The 21,018-nt window shown below is 51.8% G+C and overlaps 8 protein-coding genes across 8 annotated transcripts; 6 read left to right on the forward strand and 2 right to left on the reverse strand.

The window, feature by feature from the left end:
* Window positions 1–298: 298 nt before the first annotated feature.
* Window positions 299–1,346, forward strand: APUU_50423S (uncharacterized protein; the record flags this gene model as incomplete). Its single annotated transcript, XM_041705419.1, has 2 exons — window positions 299–820; window positions 882–1,346. 2 exons carry the CDS (start codon window positions 299–301, stop codon window positions 1,344–1,346), a joined length of 987 nt encoding a protein of 328 aa, XP_041557906.1.
* A 198-nt stretch (window positions 1,347–1,544) lies between these two features.
* On the forward strand, window positions 1,545–2,744 carry APUU_50424S (uncharacterized protein; the record flags this gene model as incomplete). Its single annotated transcript, XM_041705420.1, has 1 exon — window positions 1,545–2,744. The coding sequence occupies one exon, from the start codon at window positions 1,545–1,547 to the stop codon at window positions 2,742–2,744; it is 1,200 nt and encodes a 399-aa protein (XP_041557907.1).
* Window positions 2,745–3,738: 994 nt separating this feature from the next.
* Window positions 3,739–4,960, forward strand: APUU_50425S (putative GPI anchored protein; the record flags this gene model as incomplete). Its single annotated transcript, XM_041705421.1, has 2 exons — window positions 3,739–4,300; window positions 4,362–4,960. 2 exons carry the CDS (start codon window positions 3,739–3,741, stop codon window positions 4,958–4,960), a joined length of 1,161 nt encoding a protein of 386 aa, XP_041557908.1.
* Window positions 4,961–5,292: 332 nt separating this feature from the next.
* On the forward strand, window positions 5,293–6,466 carry APUU_50426S (putative mitochondrial 2-oxodicarboxylate carrier protein; the record flags this gene model as incomplete). Its single annotated transcript, XM_041705422.1, has 5 exons — window positions 5,293–5,370; window positions 5,433–5,443; window positions 5,526–5,555; window positions 5,608–5,694; window positions 5,749–6,466. 5 exons carry the CDS (start codon window positions 5,293–5,295, stop codon window positions 6,464–6,466), a joined length of 924 nt encoding a protein of 307 aa, XP_041557909.1.
* Window positions 6,467–7,417: 951 nt separating this feature from the next.
* Window positions 7,418–8,974, reverse strand: APUU_50427A (basic helix-loop-helix domain-containing protein; the record flags this gene model as incomplete). The annotated part of the gene is made up of 1 exon (XM_041705423.1): window positions 7,418–8,974. One exon carries the CDS (start codon window positions 8,972–8,974, stop codon window positions 7,418–7,420), a length of 1,557 nt encoding a protein of 518 aa, XP_041557910.1.
* A 6,013-nt stretch (window positions 8,975–14,987) lies between these two features.
* SFT2 (putative Golgi traffic protein SFT2) lies at window positions 14,988–16,501 on the forward strand (the record flags this gene model as incomplete). Its single annotated transcript, XM_041705424.1, has 4 exons — window positions 14,988–15,213; window positions 15,473–15,593; window positions 15,821–15,971; window positions 16,349–16,501. The coding sequence occupies 4 exons, from the start codon at window positions 14,988–14,990 to the stop codon at window positions 16,499–16,501; spliced, it is 651 nt and encodes a 216-aa protein (XP_041557911.1).
* A 775-nt stretch (window positions 16,502–17,276) lies between these two features.
* APUU_50429A (tRNA ligase) lies at window positions 17,277–19,937 on the reverse strand (the record flags this gene model as incomplete). The annotated part of the gene is made up of 1 exon (XM_041705425.1): window positions 17,277–19,937. One exon carries the CDS (start codon window positions 19,935–19,937, stop codon window positions 17,277–17,279), a length of 2,661 nt encoding a protein of 886 aa, XP_041557912.1.
* Window positions 19,938–20,211: 274 nt separating this feature from the next.
* Window positions 20,212–20,874, forward strand: APUU_50430S (ankyrin repeat protein; the record flags this gene model as incomplete). Its single annotated transcript, XM_041705426.1, has 1 exon — window positions 20,212–20,874. The coding sequence occupies one exon, from the start codon at window positions 20,212–20,214 to the stop codon at window positions 20,872–20,874; it is 663 nt and encodes a 220-aa protein (XP_041557913.1).
* Window positions 20,875–21,018: the final 144 nt, after the last annotated feature.

A 21,018-nucleotide genomic window follows, 5' to 3' on the forward strand; every position in this document is an offset into this window, starting at 1 on the left:
CGACGCTGGTCCACATCGAGTGTGTCTTCGTGGCCCCCAACATTGCAGCTGAGAGGAGTGACTGTGCCGCACTGTAGCATAAACCTCCAGGAAGCACACAAGGAAATTAATCCTAGTGACCACCGAATACTCAATAATACCGGGACGAGGTCGACCCCGAGTACAAGTAACCACGAAGGGTTGGTTAATCCCCATTGCATGCCCTGGCCGTCGGTAACGCCGACATATATGAGAGCCGATTTTCTTCTAAAACGCCATCTAGATTTCCTCCCCTTTTTTTTTGCCTCAACCGTTGAGAATGGCCTCGAAAACTTTGGCCACGCCCCTTCTTTGTGGCATTCTCTGTGCATTCGCGTTCTTCTGTGTCTTTCAGGGCATCCCTGCTGCTCAGGGCCTTCCCGCCTATCCGGAAGATGAACTCCAGCTACTGCATAATGTGACGACCATTTCCCTTCCTCCCCGGGAAGATCTCCACGCGGAACATACAGTTCATTACCTGTCGAAGCGTGATGAGCATAGCGGACCTCCCCAAAGCGTGGCCCAGGGCGCCGCCAAAGCGGAGGCGAAATTGTTATGCTATCTGAACGCCGATACTGCGGACCGTTCAACATTTTCTGAGGATGATCCTTTGGACAAGTGGTATTCGCAAGGGAAGTACGATAATGAAGAAGGGACTTCGATAACCGGTGCATGGATCCCGGCAGTAATGAGTTCTCTGAAGCTCCCAACAAAGCTGGGAGATAAGGGCCTGACAGAATTCAAATGGATACAAGATAAGCCCTTTGAATGGAATGTTGGCGATAGCACAGTATCATATCCAGTAAGTCCTATCCCATTTCTCCATGGAAGAAAGGAGTAGCTCACATGTATCTTTAATTTAGGGGACAGAAGGGTATTATGAGGGCTGTATGAGTATCCCAAAAGGCTTTATATCAGCAGAAGACAACGCGAGCCCGCAACAAGACAAACATGACCCCGTCCCAGAGCTATTCAGACTATCAGACGTCTATTTCCTTGAATGGCAGAGGCAGGCTGCCAACAGCAGAAAGATTAGGGGTCTTAAGTATTTTCTTCGATTCCACATCATCAACAAGGATACCAGGAGGATCATCAAGGAAGCCACGGGGCACAATGTCAAGACATGGCCAGGAGATATGTTTGGCATTGAGACCGATGAAGCCAAGGCACTTCTGGCGACTCCCAATGGGATAGGAGTGGCATACTTCCTTATCAATCACAAGCCAGAGTTGGGAGTTAAGACAGTAGAGAAAGTCCAGGTCTGGCGAAATGACGATGATCCGAAGTGGTTCAATATGCTGTTCTACATCAGCCAGCCTAGGAAATAGTCCTATGGTAGTTTGTTATCTATCTATTATAAGAGAAATACTACGAGTGTACTGGCTGTATCTACAACTGGTCATGCACGTATTTTAGTTGTCTTAGTCAGGCCCGCTAGTTCTGAATGAATAAATAGCCCATCGTTTCTCCTTCTCCTTTCCTCTTCTTTTTCCCAATTCCTTTCCTGCCCCGTTTTGGTTCTCAATATGGATCCCTTCACACGACTACCCCCCGAGCTCATTACACAGATCATTGTCTATATCGCCGATTTTTCTGCGGTGGAAAGCTTCGTTTCTGCATCCCCTCAAGCTCACGCTATCTTCCAAGCTCAGCCTAGTATTGTACGGGACCTGATACAGTCGGATCCAATTACAGCCCTCCCAGAAATACAAAAGCTATGCTACAATATCGGCCTGATCCAGAATGACCTGGCTCAGTGTCCCAGCCTTGCTCACTACCAACAGGAAAGCGGGCGTATTCCAGACTTTGGGTATACAGAAGCGCTCTGTATGCTCCAGCTGGCTGCACGAACGCAGCGTCTAGCTTGTATCTGCATGACTCTTATCCAAAATAATCTTATCTCGGCTGTTTGCGGCATCCCTGCCGGCTCACTAAGCGGCCCTGATCGAGTACGAAAGGCCAGAGATCCTTTCTCATGGATAGAGGAGTACCGTGTGTACTGCTCCCTATGGCATCTCCAGCACTATTCCTACCTCCGCAAGGCAGCAACAGAGCGTTGGTGCTGGGACGAAGCATCAATGAGGGATCTAGATACATACAATGTCTGGAACGGGATAGTCGATCGTCGGGAAATCGAAAAATTCTGGACCGTCGCCGCTCTTCTTTCAGACCTGGGTCTGAATCCAACATACGGACATTATCCCTTTCAGCGCGAGAAGAAATTACTGGCACAGGACCCAGAGGGCGAGGAATCCTCACGCGCAGCCTGGACATTTTCCCAGACAACACCGCCGCCTTTCTTTTTATCATTTGATCTGCCTCCATCACAATATCTCAGCAATGGCAATGATAATCGTCCGCCTTTCTGGAACCCACCGCCGCCTCCGCCAAAAGCTGGCGCCACAGATGCCTGGCATCTCACGCCGCAGTATCGATCATGGCACCCACTCCAGGTGTCACTGTTCCAACAAGCAAGTACCGCTGTCAGTATCGGGAGAAAGCCATCATCGCACAGCCTGGTAAACCTAAAACCCTGGCGGCGCCTTGGGATGATCATATGGGACGAGTGGCGCATGTACTCTCTCGGGCTGTACGAGCTTCCCCGGATGGAAGCAGTGCCGACTCCTGATGGTGGGTTGCTCGACGCACCGCAAACCAATTTAAGAGGGCTACAGATATCGTCAGTCGATTATGTTTCTAGATGGCTGGCGCTGATTGGGGAATAGCGACCTCAAAAGATATAGGTCGTGGCATAATTGACCCATGTATCTAGAATCCCCTTCGAAGAGATGAATCCCTAACAAATTTATCAGCATTCTTTAATCTCTTATGTGTTCACAAACCACAAAAATTGTTTTACATCGTTAAGGCTATCGTATATGAAGTTCCTGTTCTTATATGGTGGCTACTTGAGGACCCGCTAGCAGCATTGTACAGAATAAGATTTGCAGCCACCCTTTTTGACTGATTTCCTTTTGATCAGTCAAAACATCATAGGGCACTTGGTCACAAGGCCGTCAGTTCTGCTTTTATGTTAGCCGCATCTTATGCCTTTGCGGTCCAGTCCTCCTGAGCCATGCTGAGGAAGCTGGTGTTGGTGATCACAATGTTAGCTTTAACGTTATGTGTTTGAAAATAAACTTAGATTGGCCTCGCTTAAGGCTTTCTTGGGCTTATCTAGATGAATAGATGAGTGATGTCCGGCTTTATGTTGATGTTGAGACCCACTGATAGACCGCGGTTGATCAACGGGACGGTCCGATGTTCTTTTGACTAGTCAGTTTCCTATATTTCCCAAAATACGGTCGCCTAAGGTCTTTAATTAATTATCCCATAGCTTCCTGTGAGCAACGACCGTAAATAAGCAAGCTGAGTACGGAGGCGATACTGATGTAGCTTGAGACTAGTCCCGATCGGGCGAGCTGTCTCAGTGCAGACTCGAGATTCCCAGCCATCGCATTTCAACCCACCAGCTCACCGATGGCGGAATTTTCTTTCCTTCCCCTGGTCGTGGCCAGATTTAACTATTCATTTCATTATTCCATCCATTGGGCCTGCTGGATATTTGGGCTACTTTTGTGTTCAGGCTTGGTTACTGATTTAGGCACATATCGAGAAGCTTAGGCGCATTCCAGCCATCGGTATGAAACATTTACACTTCCCCGTTTATCGATTTTAGACCAGACAAGAACACCGTTAACTTGTCTACAGATCGGCAAAATGTTATTTACACCTTTATTAATCGGCGCTGCCTCAATCGCTGCCCGGGTATCAGCAAACACAGAATCGAACCAGCAACGCAATGGCGAACCCCAAGCTGTGTCACCCAAAAAGCCCGTAGGTATACGGAAGATGAGCAATGACTCAGGAGAAAAGTTCTTCATGCACTACTGGCACTTTGAGGAGGATGACAATGTTGCAAACACGACAGACGCGCAGGACAACACCTCACACACCGAAATTGAACGCAGCTCAATCCTGCCTCGCGAGTACTATTTCCAGCCGCCGCTTTTTGAGCACTCTGCACCGCTTGCTCCGCGGGACTTTCAGTGTCCTGCGGGAACGGAGGCGTGTACGTCTATTGACCGATCGGATATCTGCTGCGGTACGGACGAGACGTGCGTGCCGGTTGAGGATACCGGGTCTGGGGACGTGGGCTGTTGTCCGGCAGGCCAGGACTGTTCAGGGACGATTGGCTCTTGCTGGGAGGGATACACTACCTGTCCATCTTCACTTGGAGGGGGGTGCTGCTTTCCTGGCTACGAGTGTGTCGATGGGGGTTGTAAGTACCTAAACCTTTTCGCCTACGAGAACGAAAGGAAGGGTCTAACGTAAAATACCAGGCTCTCATGTCGTCACTGTAACACTGACCTTTTCCTCGACGACTCTGACGACTACATCGACTGAAACGATTTCCGCGACGAGCACCACTTCGACCACCACCTCAGAGCCCACTACCACAAGCAGCACGTCGTCAACAGGGGATCTGTCTCCGCCCGATAGACCAACAAGTTCAACTACAAGCACAAGCTCCGAAACCGAATCATCCTGTCCAACAGGCTTCTACGCATGCTCCGCAGTCTATCACGGCGGATGTTGTCAGACAGGCCGAGACTGCGATACTACCTCGTGCCCGGCTGTACCATCGACAACGATTGTGAGCAATGGCCAAACCATTGTGGCTGCTGAGCCGACGTCAACAGCAGACGACAGTGAAGAGAGTGGTCCAAAGGAATGTGCGAGTGGCTGGTTTAGCTGCGCAGATACTGTCGGCGGCGGGTGCTGCCCAACCGGATATGCGTGCGGATCGAGCTGTACGGCAGTGCCGACTGCGTCGACGACGGGGACGGTGGATAAAGTGGCGCCGACAGTCGAGTCGATGGCTGGAGTTGTGAGGGTTAACTGGGCGTTGTGGGCTATGTTGACTGCGATGATGCTATAATATGAATTGATGATAAACAAACGAATTAGATGAATTAGATGAGTGAATGATAATGATAAACAAGGAATGCAAGTCCCGATCGAACGCGGGGAGCGTGGGGAATGGTTTATCCCCGAACAGGCAGGCTTTTCCGAGGCCTTAACCGAGTGCAGCGGCGGGTGAACATTTCAACACTGACTGACACTGGCAAGTCGGCGTCTCTCCGGCCCGTCCTCGCCCACTCCAAATCGTCCCGGCCTTCTCCTCACATCTCCTCTCTTTTCTCCTCGTCTCGTCTTCTCGTCGTTCTCTCTTTCTCTTTCTCCATCCCCCTCTCCACTCCCAAATTCACAATGTCGAGCGGCAACGCCCAGGCGCCCCTCCCCTTCGGGTACCAGTTCGTCGCTGGTGCCGTCGCCGGTGTGTCGGAGGTAAGTGGGCTGATCTGATCATCGGTTAAATTGAATTGGAGCTGACTGACCGCGTGACTCAGATTCTGGTTATGTACGATCTCTCCTTGTCGCTTCGCTTTTGAACGCAAATAAGGCTATCTCGGTTATGAAACGCTCGCTAACAGCTAATTCAGGTACCCATTGGATGTTGTCAAGACCCGAGTGTATGTCCCCGCGAATCCACACCAATTGAGCCTCATCTGACACTCTAGACAGTCAACTGCAGCAAGGCGCTGGCGCTGCTGGTGAGGAAGGATACAATGGCATGTTCGACTGCTTCCGCAAGATCATCCGCAATGAAGGGTATGTCCCCGCCGCTCCCCTCAACCCTATAAACAAATACTGAAATCACCCTAGTGCCTCCCGTCTCTACCGTGGTATCTCCGCCCCCATCCTCATGGAGGCACCCAAGCGCGCGACCAAATTCGCCGCCAACGACTCATGGGGCGCCTTCTACCGCAACCTCTTCGGCGTCGAGAAGCAAAACCAGTCCCTCGCCATCCTAACCGGTGCTACCGCCGGAGCAACCGAATCCTTCGTTGTCGTCCCCTTCGAACTCGTCAAAATCCGTCTGCAAGACCGCGCCTCCGCCGGAAAATACAACGGCATGCTCGACGTCGTCCGCAAGATCGTCGCCGCCGAGGGTCCCCTCGCCCTGTACAACGGCCTCGAGAGCACATTATGGCGCCACATCCTCTGGAACTCCGGCTACTTCGGCTGTATCTTCCAAGTGCGCGCGCAGATTCCGGCGCCCGAACCAGGCAACAAGGCCCAGCAGACCCGCAACGACCTGATCGCGGGTTCCATCGGAGGAACGGCCGGTACGATCCTCAACACGCCCATGGACGTCGTCAAGTCGCGCATCCAGAACAGCCCCAAGGTCGCGGGCCAGACGCCCAAGTATAACTGGGCCTGGCCTGCCGTGGCCACGGTCATGAAGGAGGAAGGGTTCGCGGCGCTGTACAAGGGCTTCACGCCCAAGGTTCTGCGACTGGGTCCTGGCGGTGGAATCCTGCTCGTTGTGTTTACGGGAGTCATGGACTTCTTTAGGAAGATGAGGGGGGAGGCTGTCTAGATTAAATCTAACCTGTCTGTTTATCTAACTTACAAAAAACTTGGGTTCCGTTCGTTCGTTCGCTCTTCATTTCATTTCGTTTCATTTCGTTTCATCTGCGCGGGACTTTGGATCGGATGGTTCATAGATTGTGCCATAGAAAAGAAAGAGAGATACACACAATTTCATATCTTGTATATGTATAGGTATGTTTCACCTGGGTTACGATTCATAATAAGCATCTTCTCTCCACGGCTTCCCAACCAACTGCTCTTATACATTCTGAGCAGTGGGAAGAAGCGACGGAGAGAAGGGCTAACTTAGCTACACTCACATTCGAAATTCAATCAAAACCAGTCAATCAATCAATCAATCAAGCCCACAGATAATGCGGACCAAGTCATGCAACGCTGTATGAATATTCAAAACTAATATATAACATCACACGTGTATTCCGAGATACTGGGCGAAAGCGGACAGAAAGAAGTAAAGTAAAGTAAAAGTAAAGTATTAGGGCGACGGGAAGAGAAGAGACAAGAGTTCAACAAAACAGGAAAAGGGTATCGATGGAGCAAGCAAAAGCCAGTACAGAATATAACCCAGGTGAAAAGCAGTCTGAAAATACCTGGGTAAACCAGGTGAGCAGGAGCAGAACGAAAGAGAGGTTGGTTCACAAAAGATAAGCGGTGCTAGGACAAAAAAACCTTCGTAGGGTAGGGTAAGTAGGGCATGCTGTGTTCTGCGCGCAATACAAACAGGTAAAACAAACAAGATACATAACACGATGAGACAGGAACAGAAGAGCTCTACATAGACGCAGCATACAAATGCAGAGCAAACAGAACCAGACACAAAATTCCATATATCACTCCTGCGTACGCCGGTCAACCACCACATCCGTTGACGCCATGTATGCAACAATTATGACGCGTAATCATAAGAAAATCACAGTTCAAGCAGCAATCGAATAGCCTAGTTCATCTCCATGACGTATTCGTCTTCCTCCTTGAAGCTCATGCCGGCATGCCCAGAGGTGTTCCAGTACTGTGCCTGACCGGCATTGTTGGAGCCGCTGAATGGAGGGCTCAGGCTTTGGGGGCTCAAGGCACCATTTGACGATGCATCGCCAGCGATATTGGTGTGCTTGGGAACGCGCAGCCCGGAACCGGGTGCACGGCTATATTGGAATGAGCTTGGGTCGTTCTTCTCAATGGCGTCCAGGATTTCGGTGCGCATCCGCTTCTCCTCCTCGGTTTGTTCAAACGGCCAGGTTCCTCCAAGGCTGCTGATCAACTCGGCAAGCTCGGCTTCCTGTTGAATCTTCACATGCAGAGCCCACATAAGATCTCTCGTCCAACCGACAGCGCCGTTGAGGATGTCTCCCTTGTTTGGTCCCTTCTCTTTCTCTTCGATCGGGAGACCCATAGTGATATTTCCGGCAGCGCGCCGACCTGTCCCACCGGCCAAAAGGGAAGTGGCCGCGTTGGGGGTACCTCCCGGTCCAGGAAGGGTAGAGTTGTTGACAAGCTGTTTGCGGACCTTGTCATCTTCCAGACGGTGCTGGGGTACTAGGTGAGAAAGATCTTGGATGCGCTCGTTGATGTTGTCGCGTCGGCGACGTTCAACCAGGTTGTGGGAGGCCCTTCTACGTCGGCGCTTGGCTTCCTGGGATTCCATGTCTTGGCCACCTCCAGGCAAGTGAGCATCAACCTTGGCCGGCAAGGAAGCATGCTTTCCTGACTTGAGGATTTCCGAGATGGCCGCCGCATGATGAGATGGATGGCCTGGGGATGAGATGGGAGACTCAGCATATGATTGCGCACTTCCGGGCGTGCCATCCCATTGGTTTGAGAGAGTTTTCTGGTGGCGGTGTTGTAAGCCTGTTCGAATTGGCTGAGAAGGGAAACTTCCGGATTCTGGAGTCCCGAGCGCCAAGCCACCCATGGCGGGAGTCTTGGGAGTCATAGGGCTGCGGGCATCCATCGATGCCCGGTCCATTGCCTGCATACTCGGTCGAGCCTTGCCATTGAGGTAGCTTTGCTCCAGGTGGGAGCCAGCGCTCTGGATATGAGAAGAATTCAACTGTCCTTGGTTCACTCCGCGGAAGTGGTCATAGTTAAAGCTGCTCTGCATGAACGGGCTGTGTATGGGTCCACCCTCTGGAGTGTTCGAGTACATCTGCGACATCTGACTGGGATGACTCATAGCGATGCCTGCGCTAGATGGGTGATCCTGCATGTAATTCTGTTGAACGCCATTCTGTCCGTTAATTTCCAAATCCAACAACTCATCCGTATCGATTCCGGAGTTCCCGAAGTTGAAGCTGGACGACATGTTCTGCTGGTTTCCGAATCCGAAGTTTCCCATAAATCCACCGTTCTGCATTGTCAGGTCCGAGGGGTCGATCCCTTCATTAGGGTTCCCGAATTGGTTATGCATGGAATATCCGGATTGCGACATCATGAAAGGGTTCTGGTCACTGTTGGGTTCGTCAGGCTCAGTCTTAATGAACATTCTTGCTTCAGTCATGGTGTGTATCCAGACTGAGCAGGCCTTCAATTTGAAGTCGGTCGGTTCTTATCCACGGGGAGCCCTTACGGTCCAGAAACCAAAAAAGAGAAACGATCTCAGTTATAAATACCGAGTCAACGTGCGTGGCGGGGGAAAAAAGGGGGAGGTATGTTGTAGATTGCAAGGTTGAGTGCCCCTCGCTTCGGTATGACGATGTAAGCTGACTAGGGCGGGAAGTGACGATGCCTAGTCTGGCAGGAAATAGAGTGTTCGAAAAGGCGAAATGTGACTAACGCGAATTTGTGTCTTTATCTTGTTAATTCAAACTTGTCCAAGGGCATATCAATAAAGGAATTGCAATTCTGAGCCCGACTCGGTAGACAAAGAAGTGCATGGATGTCGAGGCTAGGGACAAGGGTTTACCAACCAAGGGGGAGATTATTGTCGGATGAGCAAAGCGATGATTCGGGGAAGAGGTGCGAAGATGAAGAGGATGAAAAAAAAATGGCTCGGAGCGAAGAAATGAGTTGTGGCCAGGAGATGTGGTTTGGGAGCGGACGAGTCAGTGGACGAGTCAGGTCAAAAGCGACTCCTATCGTGAGTGGATTTCAGATTCCGATAGGCCGGGCGCTCGATCGTGAGCCACGCAAGAGCTGAATAATCGGTCTAAAAGGCCCGGTGTGAGCGACGGCGGGAATGCGCCAAAAGAAATGTTGCGAACGAAACGAGAGCAGAAAAAGAAAAGAAGCGACAAAATTGAACTGCGACAAGCAACTAGTGTCAGAGAGGGCGTGAGAATGAACCCAGGCGGCGTGGCCGTAAGCGAAGAGGAGTTGGGACCGTGGGGACGGGGGCAGTGGCAGTGGCAGTGGCAGAGAGGCGGGGTGGCACTGGAATGTCTCCTTGACAGCCTGGAGGTGCGGTGAGCGCTGCAGCCGGCTGCGAGTTGCGAGTTGCGAGTTGCGACAGAGACGACGTGACGATGTGGAAGACAGCGACGGTGACAGGTAATATACTCCGTTTCAAGGGATGGAGATCCTGGAGGTAGCGTGGGGGGCAGTCGATCGATTTGGCTGCGACAGAGAGGCGGTGGCAGTTGAGTCGAGCTGAAACAGCGGAGAGATCGAGGCACGGGCGGTCGCGGCCGGCAGTATCCAGTAAAACAGACTATGAGTCCAACTGTCCACTGCAGTCATTCGCAGGCATTTATTTATATGCCCGCTCAGACTCCGCCCTCGGCCCAACCACAATTGCCCTCCGCGCTGGGGCCCAGGAGCTGTCTTTCTGGGCAAATTGGATCGTCGAATAAGCGCCTCCCGCGAACTGTTGCCCCCGAGGGCGCGATCCAAACCCCGCTGCGAGGGGCATGCACTATGCGGTCACTCACAGTTGTCGTGAATCAATTCGCGGCGCAACAATCCGGGGCGCAGCTCCCTCTGAACCAGCGACAAGTGAACGCCGTTTTCACCCGCTCACGGCCCTGTTGCCTCACAATTCATTGACGGAACTGTGTACGTAATACTCCGTCCCATCCCTGAAGGCAATCATTCAGGGTCTCGAGTTCCTTTCGGCCCAAGCAAGGGTTGGGTTGCCCCTCATCCTCTCCTCGCACGAGTGCTAGTGCGACAGGAATGGAAAATGCGAAAACACGAATCACGAAACACAAAACACGAAACTAACAAATGAACTCACCGGAAATGTCAAAATGGTGTTGATACGAGGGTTCAGGTTCTTCTATCTGTTTCGAAGTACAATGTCAGCGTCTGTGCCCTAAAAAGGTAGGTTCACCCGGGCTATGGTCCATGGAAACAAGTCAAGTCAGATCAGCCTGTCGCATATGGCGAGAAAGCCCCAGTAGCGACCTGACAGTAGAAGGAAGCAAGTGAGGAACCAGTCCTCGGAGGGCTTTGACGTCGGATACACCAAGCGAACAACAGGCATCAGCAAACCATACTTACATTCGAACAGGCAGAGAGCTCGAGGAAGCTCAAGCTGAATAACAGGTGCTCACTATGCCACTCTTGAGCGACAAAGAGACGAAGAGGTCAGGTGTATGAAAATGTCGGATCTCTCAAAAGTCCAACAAAACGGGCGAAGAATACGCGGGAAGGATAGCATAGCCGTCTTGCTGTTAAGAGCTTGAGAGGGAAACGGAGCAAAGGAGAAATGGCATGCAGGTCAAAGCGACGGGGGTTGTTGGGGTCTTTATAAGCGCCTCTGAGACAGCCACACTACGGAGCCTCTCATTTGATATACATACCACTGCACCAGTCATGCATGGCGTCGATCGTCAACTGGTGACGCTTAATAGGGCTAACTACCATGAATTACGCGCGTTATTCGTTTCCCAGCAAGGACAGCGACAGAAAAGGCCAGAAACAAAAGGTGAAGGGGGTGGCAGTGAAGCTAGCAAGAAAGCTATGCGAACATGGAGGGTGTCAAGATGGACCACTGGGAAGAGTTGACGAGGGCAACGAGGGCCCGTGGTTGGTCGATGGCGATGGTGTAGAGACAGAAAGGGTCAGATACGTCCGTCCAAGGTTAGGATTCACGCACCCACCAAGGAGGGTGGTACATGCAGAGGGGAGGAGGAGAATAACATCCTCTCTGCGCATCCCATGAACAGGCCCAGGTACTACTAAACTACTATATTTGTCACCTGTTGCTTTCCTGAGGCGACATCATGACTCACTTCGTGTCAGCCTTTTTCTTCTTACTTCCCCCCCCGCACACCCTCTTTCTTTTCCGTGCTGGCTCGAAAACTTGCTCTGGCACCCCAGGAGCATCAGTTGCCTGGTCGGGCAAAGTCCAAACATACCGTTCCCTCCCTGATCATCCCGACGCTACGGTGAGTGACCAGCGAACGTGAGAGCCCGAAGGTATTCCAGACAGAGGGCTTGGACATGACATCATGGGCTTTCTTTTACGAGTTTATGGTAAAGTAAAAATGAAAAATGAAAAATGAAAAAGAAAAAATGAAAAAAAGAAAAAGGTAAAAAGTGAATTGCTGACCACCGCTTCAGTCCTGACATACCGGACCAGACGGATATCAAGGAAAAGCAGAGCCATGTGGAAGACTAGGAGCAGGCTGCATTAGGAAGCAGGAAGGAGAACAGCGCCCGTCATTTGTCCACAAGCGCAACTAGAGCAACAGATCGACAAGTGCTGGAAGCAACACCCGACAAACGTCGCTGGTGAGAACTGCGGCCACTACTCCATGCGACAGGCGTTTACGTAGGAGGGGGTGCGCTATTTCATCATCATCATCATCATCCCCAGGCCGTCCGAGCGTCGCGTCTCAAGCTGAACACAGACTCTGCACACAAAGCGGTCCGTGGGTCTGCAGTGTGCAGCATGTCTTCTCCCGATAAACGTTGCGGCCAGGCAACAGTCTTGATAGGTAGAGCAACGAGTGTGGCGCAGTAGACTGCCGACGTATCTGATCCAGATCCTACACCGCGCTTTCGAAGCCTGTAGAGTTAGCTTCTTCCTTGAATTCGGCGCCTGCGATCATTTCCTGTTCGGCGATAGGGGATTTGAAATAGAGCTGAGCTAGGAATGTGAAGAAGTCAGAAGTCAGCCGAAGACGGCGCTCGGAATGCGCGATGGCCCGCCAATAATTACTCATTACTTCATTAAGGCTGGAAGGCAAGGGGGATAGGGACATTGGGGATGGGGTTGCATTGAGAAAAGCTTCTCATATAGGGTTCTGAGTTATTGGACACAGAAAAAGAAAGCATTACAGGCAGAGAAACAGTCGACAGTACACTACACCGTCCTAGGGAAACGCATATTGGCTCCCGCAGATTCATGCCCGCGCCGTCCCGTCAAGGTTCGGGGTGCATGGGGGCGATCGATATTCGATAATAATACAGGCCGTATCCACGGTTGCTGCAAGGAGTTTCCAAGATGCATCATCCAGTGGGCCGCTATTACGTCCCATTCCCCGCTTGATCAGGACTCAGGAGCCTGCGGGGAGTTATCCGAGCCTGTTCTGTATCTGTAAACTGGCTCTAACGCCGGGCTTGCCAGGCCAACCGGTGCAGCAGGGGCTACAAGCTACGTACGGGCTGTACAGGTAGACGGCGTTATCCCGCAGCTCCAGTGTAACGTGGAGACGACGAATGGACCAGCAGGCTAATTTGTTCGGGTGTGACGAGGTTCGGTTATCCGAAATTTGACTCAGGCTTGTCATACCTTGATAGACATAGCGACAATCTTAAGATGGGGGGGGGTAGTAGCAGTGATCTCCCTCCACTTGGACCGTGCTCAGGTGGATTGAATTGGGGGAGGCGCCGGAATGCAGAGGGCGATCCATCGCTTCCGTCTGTGCCGTTTGTGTCCTCTTGCAGCCTGGGGAGGGGCAAGGAGGGGAATGGCGAAGAGGATGGTATTGGAGGAAGATAGATAAGATCTTCGAAATGGAGATGGCCCGCGTCTCCGTCCCCGTCTCCATGTGCATCTGCAATCAGATATGCAGGCTAGCTGCTAGTCTCCGGCGTGCATGAATAGTGACGAGCAGATCAAGCTCTGGGAGGTCGGGCCTGACTGCCGAGATGAGGGCTCGCGCGATGGCCGCCGAATCTCCAGCAATGCGCATTGCGCAGTCTGCAGGCGGTATAGCGCATCTCGCTTGACTTGCATGTTTGGGAAGAATTGGGATGGTGTTTTCGTGGAGGAGGGGAAAGACTAAAGAGAAACAATCACCAGCTGCTGCGACGGGCCAATGACGGTTGAGCATCACAGCTCGATCCAGAAGGCGGTGGTCACCCCTCCAATCGTCTCAGACATGGAGGGTAGCTGGCCAATAAAATGCATGCGCTCTGCCACCTGCGGAAGCTTTGCCATCAGCTATTGGCTCCTGCTCGGACCCCGGACCCGCCCAAGATCGCCCGTTCTATTCTGGGACTAGCCCGGTCTCATCAGCTGCCAAACGTCCACCGCCTGCTGTGAACCTTGGAACGTTGGATGCTCCGTCTCAGTCTACCACCTCCGCAAGTGCTCGCTATCAAGGGCTTCAAGGGCGGCTAAAACATCCACGGTCTCAGATAGTTATTTGAATTCGCCAAAAGCGTACTGGTATGCGGTCTTTCTTGCCCCTCCACCCTTTCGCCTCTGACTCGTAACTGAACCTTCCGATGCCCACACACACACACCATTGCCCACCCTCTCCCCTTCTTGTGCTTCCTCGTTCTCCAAGTCGGTCAGATGACAAGATCGCTAATACCGCAGCCTGCTGCAGAAACGGTCCCAGCGTCTCAGCCTCGAAATATTGCAGTGCCTTGACGCTACGCCGCACGAATAGGCAGACTCCCACCCCCCTTCCAGGTTCTCCGCAACTCTCCCCACCTGGTCTGTTCGCCTCCCGGCTCTCGCAGGCCCTCGCATTTGCTTCGTTCGGTTTAGAGCCCGCTGTCGCTTTTAGCCCTAGTGAGTGGGCTTGCAGTACGGTGTAGTTGCGGTGTATCTTGGGATCTTTCTTCCTCGGCCCTTGACGTCACCTCGCATCCTGGCTCCGATCCAACAGCTAGGGAATCTTATCGCGCGAAGGAGCAAACAGACGGCCAGTAAAGAGGCCGAAGTTTGAATAGTGTAAAGCTCTTATTGAAGGGATCACACGCTTGTCCGGGCTACCGAGTTGGTCGGTACTTCCCAGAAGCCCGTCGATCGATACATTTCTTCAGATTTCGCCCGTTCCCAAGCTCCCTTTAGGGCCTCTTTAGTGCCGGTCCGCAGCAGTCACCTGGCCCGTGTTCTTTTAGCCCTATAACCTCTCTTGCCTTCTTAGCGCTCGCCAACCCTCCATTACAAGATATATGCAGATCATCTGCACGCCCAACAACAGTATCCGTCGTGCATAGTCCCTGCAGCGACGACCTTCTGCTTGACATCCCAGTTACACGCTACAGTGGCTGGCAGCGCTTTCGGTAAAGCCACTGTGGAATATTCGACAAGCCAAGGAATCGTTTCTCCTCTTTCTCCGCGTTAGTCCAGGAGCTCCCGGTCCCGGTTGCGAAGAGCAAAGCCCGTCATGGCATCTACCACGTTCCGGGATTCAGTGAACTCACTGGGCTGGTCGCGACGAGACGGCGATGTCACAGCGAGCACCAACTCGTCCACCCCCTTCCTATCGAGGTTGCAATCCTATAATCCCTTTGGCCAAGGAGATGGTTATCTACACCTTCCCACACACGAAAACCCAGGAGCTCCCCTACCTGCTCCTAGTCGACGAGAGGAGGAGGATGCTTTCTTTGCGCGTAAGTCTCTGGAACCCATGACTCTGCCTCTGATTTATCGGGCTTGTTTGATTCGCTGCGCCTTCCTGTCCAGGTGACAAGAGTTCGATCCAGCCTTAGGGGGATAGCTCTCTCGTTGTCTAGGATGGCACTATCAACCCCAGTTGCTCCTGTTTTCGCACCCTGCTTGCTTTAACCTTACCGATTTCCTTTTTTGTTTTTTTGTCTTGCTATGGCCTCCCATTTTAGCGTCTCGCCAGGCTAATCATTCCCTTTATAGTAAGTCGATGGGATCGGATGCTCATCTTCTTTGCATGCAATCTTGGCGCCGCTGTCTGCTTCGTGATTTGCTTTTTCCTATTCCCAGTGCTCTCGATCAAGCCCCGCAAATTTGCCATCCTGTAAGTCGCCTTCATTTACAAATTCCGCCTGATCGTTTCTCTGCGTTATCTGGCTCATACCACACCCTTGTCGTTACGTCGTGAGGCACGGGCGGCGTTGTTCGTCATGCCGTGGTTGAGAAACCGCCTTGGGCAAATCAGAGCCTGTGCCGCATATCTACCCCTTCTTGGATTTTATTGTGCCTGGCAAGATGGACTGGACCTAACCGTTTGTCTCTCTCTAATAGGTGGTCTGTCGGATCGTTACTTTTCCTGTTATCATGGGCGGTCCTCATGGGACCCATAATCTACGCTAGGCATCTGATCTCTGGATCACGCTTGCCCTTCACTGCCGCCTATTTTGGGTCCATCGCGTTGACTCTATATTTTGCTGTCGGAGTAAGTCTCTTCTTGCCTTTGTCCGCCTTGATTTTCGATGGATCGGCCCGCCGTGCATGTATACCCCCTGCATATAATGCATATACGTGCAGATGAGATTCAAGAATCCTGCTTGACAATCCCACCTACAACCCATCATCGATACCTCTCACAATCGATATCAGAACGGCGCAGCGCATGACATCATCTTGCTTATACTGGCGCCTGATGCACCCTGTCAGCCGGAAGCAGCCGGGAATCCCGAACAAACCGCCGGATGCTCGGGGGGCTGTTAAACCAACTAGCCCTCCTTCATCTTCCAACCCCTAGATCCCATGAACAGCACCAGAGCCAGTCTCATATCACCCAGAAGCTAACTTTCTTCTCTTTCTCCACAGCGCCAATCCACTCTGCTCACCCTCATCTCGTCCCTTTTCCAACTCGCCGCCCTCCTCTGGTATGTCGTCAGCTACTTCCCTATGGGCAGCTCGGGCCTGCAATTCATGGGTCGCTTCGGTGCCCAGCGCGTCACGTCCTGGATGACTGGTTAGTTCCTCTTCGCCATCGCACGCGCAAGCCTTATCACCTGGCTCGCTATGCATAGCCTACCTCAGTCTAGCTGCGTACTCCTCGCTACGGCCTATTCTCTCGACGCAATACGATATACGTGCGATACGATATGTCGATATGAACGAGAAACACAACCAACCTGTTAATAGTATTGACATACGTACAGAACCGTCTTAGCCACCCTGCCTGCATAGCTTGCGTACCTTAGATAATAATGGTGTATAATTAATTAGATCTTGTTTCTTCTTACTGGGGCGTATTTATCTTATGAACCAAAAAACTGTTTTATGCTGTGCTTACCTGGCTGATTTATTCTTCGCCCATATCATGCTGTTGCACAGTGCCTGCTTCGCTTATGGGCAGTAGGTAGGTACTAGGTTGTACGCCCCGCAGAAACAGAAGCTCGAGCCGAGGGGAGAGCGTTAGGCGACGCCGTTGAAACGGGCTGTTGTCCACTCCAGCCCAGCTGCTGTGCTATGTTACAGTCAACGGTCAGCTCAGCTCAGCTCAGCTCAGCTCGGAGCTTATTTGATGCACATATTCATTCGTCTGTGTAATGTTCATCGAGCTAGTTTCGGATACATTGTAGAGACGTAAATATATATCATAATCATGTAGATTTAGTTTAGTCTTGATGTTTATTTTGGGGTTTTTTCCAGTAAAGTTCTGCTTCGTGGCTGGCTATGTAGTAATCCCCATAAACGCTTGGTTGGATTCACATATCACTCCCCTACATCTCGTCTCCTCTCAATTCAACTAATATTTCCCGCGACTCATAGTAACTCCCACGTTCCCATAAACAACCTTCACACCGGGTATCTCGGCCTCCCAGATCCCAGATCCAGGAGCAGACCCCTGCCGCAACCACCGCTGCAACAAGTCATTGCTCTCCTTGGGCTTGATGTCCGGCGACGCAGTGCCAACTGTAACATGGGGCAGCGGGTTAACGCAGACCCAGTCGGGCTCAGGCTGGCCGTCCTCGGCGTCCTCGGAGGGCAGGATGCGCGCAACGAAGGTCATGAGTCTTGAATCCCAGACGAGACGCTCGAGGCGGATGCGGGCATGGCCGAGAAATGGCGTGCCCCAGTGTTCGGTGGGTGGGATTGTGGTCATTTTCTCGGTATATCGCTGCACGAGGGAGTCCCAGACGTCTGGGTTGTCCTTTTTGGAGGCCCGGTGGATGAGGGTTACGTGGAAGGCGGGTTGGATGCGGCGGAAGTTGACGAGTTGGTGGTAGAGACGGGCTTTTTCAGGGGGTGTCGCGGGGGAGAAGAGGGAGTGGAGGAGGTTGAGGACTTCGGAGGCTGGCAGGGAGATGCCGAAGTATTCGATGTTTTTGGCTTTAGCCTCGATGGTGATCGCAGAAGGACCGGGGCTGTTGCTGTTCTTATTCTGTTTGGGGTTCTTGGGTTGTTTGTATGAGGCACTGTGGTCCACGTCGACGTTATACTCGCTTGTTGCGAAGTCGATGGCGTCGTCGAGCTCCTTTGCGGACGGGACTGCAGTCACTAGCTGGGGATAGGCAGAATGCAGAGCCCTGACTACCTTTTCGAGGTTCTCGCGAGAAGTAGCCATGATATCAAGATCAATGACTTCGTCAAAGCTCATGTCTGGTTCACGTTCGGTATCGATGGCCTCGAATCGTTTAAGGAATCCTTCCATGATGCCAATGACCTCGCCGGCATCCTTCGTACCAGCACGAATAGTCTGGTGGTTGTCACCGCGGTCAAGAACACGTCTGCGCGTTACTTCGCGGATTTCAGGAAGCATTATGTCCTTTGGCTCGTGTACATATTGGAGGGCGACGAAGCGTGCGTTCGGAGCACCCACGGATACATCGTTCATGAGCTGGTCTCGTTCGCGCTTCTGGTGGTTGTTTCGGTCAGCAATAACGGCTGACTTCTCCATCATGGTGTTGAGGATATCTGATGCAAATTTCTTCGGCTTATTCTTCCCCTTTGGGATGTTGTCGTTCTGGACATGGCCCCAGCCAAATAGCTTGGTTAGACCCAATGCCACTGTTGTCTTTCCACAACCTATTGATGCAATAGGTACCAATACAACGTCCCGTTTGACTTCTTCGGCCTCCATTTGAATGATTTGAGCCCCGTTCAGCCCACGCTCCTGGAGAAATCCATCGCGCATTGAGATTATCCCGTGATTTTGCTGGTAACGTTGCTTCAGACCCGGATTGAGGACAAACTGACTGCGAGCATAGGCTAGGTACTCTTCCGTAATCTTTTTGTGTTTCTTGAATCGAGGGGGTTTTCCTGAGAGTATCGCCTTGGTGCATTCACGCCACTGCCGGTACATCAGGTACGGTTCCTCGAACTTGTATTTGAAGAACCAGTCTCGAAGCGGGCCTTTTCCGCCCTCGCTCATTTTGCATCGAATGACGAAACCTTCAGTATCCCGGCCATCCCAGGATCCAGTCTCGGCGCACTTCTCGAGGAACTTCTGGACGGTCTCGAGGTCATCGTAGACTACAAAATTCGCTTTCTTGAACCCCCACGTATCGGCGAACTGGTGCACATCGGAACTAGAAAGGGTCGCAAATTCGGGAACATTGAAGTTGATTCCATGAAGGTAAATCCCTGAGGAAGCCGGGTCGTATGCGAGCACGTGCTCCTCAAAGCTGTCATCACAAAGCTCTCCTACGGCAGTGACATTCATCTCACGCAGCTGCCGAGCTAGGTCTGCAGTAGACTTGCCGACAGATGCGACGTGCTTTTCAATCCACTCTTCTCCAACCTGTGCATGGCTCCTAGCAGTGTCGGAACGAGCTCCAGTTGAGTGCTTACTGCAGACGAGAAGAGATCCGTCCTCCAGTCCAGAAATGAAGATGATACACCCGTTCTCTTTCACACTGAGCTCATAGGGACCCCTGGTATTATTCTCGATATTCCTCCACTGTGTTTCATTGACCTCATTGACATTGAAAAACTTGTCGTAGCCGCGAGTGACAATTTCCGGAGCGCCGTCTTTCCGCTTGGCAGTGAAAAGTCCACGAGCGTAAGTTGGCAGATCGTTACGCTTGTAATCCCAATCCATAAACTTCCAGGAATCCGCAGCTGTGTTACCGGCTTTTCCCACCATGAAGGTGGACTTCCTGCACTTGAAGGCCTTCTTATCCCCCTTGTTCTGAGTTCGGCCAGCTTCCAAAGCTCTGATCATCTCGGCCACCTCTTGCTTGTCCTGCAGGACCACCTTGGGGTCCTCCATCATGCGTCTAGTCTGTGTAAATCCTCGTATGGCGATATTGTGCGAAGGAAAGATTGAAATACGCGGGCAGGTTGTGTTGATAGCGACGGGCGAGCCGCGGAGTGGAGTGTTAACAAGAGCTCGGTAGAGGGCAGGATTAAGAACAGTGCGAACCAAGAATCGATGATTGAAGGGGTGCTTTTTAAGAAACTCCATAAATCAAACTCTCATTAAAACGAGGCGCAGCTCTCCAGCGGGAGAAGGGTATGAATCATAGCGGGGAGGAAGCAGAGGCTGAGAATAGATAAACCTCTTATCGCGGGGCTGCAAACGCCAAAAAAATCACCTTTGTTCCGCTCCGCCACCAACACTCATTAACAGTCCAGACTGAACCTGGTATCCATTTTTTTGACGCACATTTCATCCTTTGACGCAGTCTGACGCTGACGCCAGCTCTTTGACTCATTTTAGCCCCAATAATCCGATCGCGATGACTCAACCCAACCCCTACATTCTCGCAGCGGACAACCCCTCTGCCGTTCTGGACCTTCTCAAGTCCGACCCTTCTATCGCATCTAATCAGGACGAACACGGATACTCTCTGCTCCATGCTGCGTCTTCCTACGGACACATCGACCTCCTGCGCGCTCTTGTACGAGATTTCAATGTGGATGTGAATCTACTCGACGAAGACAGTGAAACATGTTTATTTGTAACGGAGAGAGTCGACATCGCAAAATGTCTTATTGAGGAGCTGGGGATTGACCACAATCGGACAAACGACGAAGGTCTGACGGCCAGAGAAACCATCGAGGGCGATGGCTCTTTTCCGGAGGTCGCTACCTACCTGCGACAGGTAGCTGGCATACCTGGTGAAGTGCCCAGCAGTTTATCGGCCGGCGATGCATTGAACCCGGCTCCGCCGCTACCTCCGAACCTTCAGGTGAATCTTGGGACAATGTCTGAGCAGGAAGCCAGCGCGGGGACCGGCGAGGTGGATACGGAGTTCAAGAGAAGAATCGATGAGCTTGCTGCTCGGGAGGATTTCCAGAGCGAGGCGAGTCAGAATGAGCTTCGGCAGCTTGTCATGGAGGCAATCCAAGGGTCAGATATTAATGCGCAAGATAAGGATGTGCGGAGAAGGACGGAGTGAGTGTTGCTAGAGTTGAGCAAACGTTCATGAGAGACGAATCCAAACGTACATACAATATAATTTCTTAACCTGCGCCAACATATGGACACCACTTACAGCTGATCTCAATTTTGATATACTCTAAATACCGATCAACAGAATCTT

This window comes from Aspergillus puulaauensis, chromosome 5 (assembly GCF_016861865.1).
Source record: "Aspergillus puulaauensis MK2 DNA, chromosome 5, nearly complete sequence".
Lineage (NCBI taxonomy): Eukaryota > Fungi > Ascomycota > Eurotiomycetes > Eurotiales > Aspergillaceae > Aspergillus > Aspergillus puulaauensis.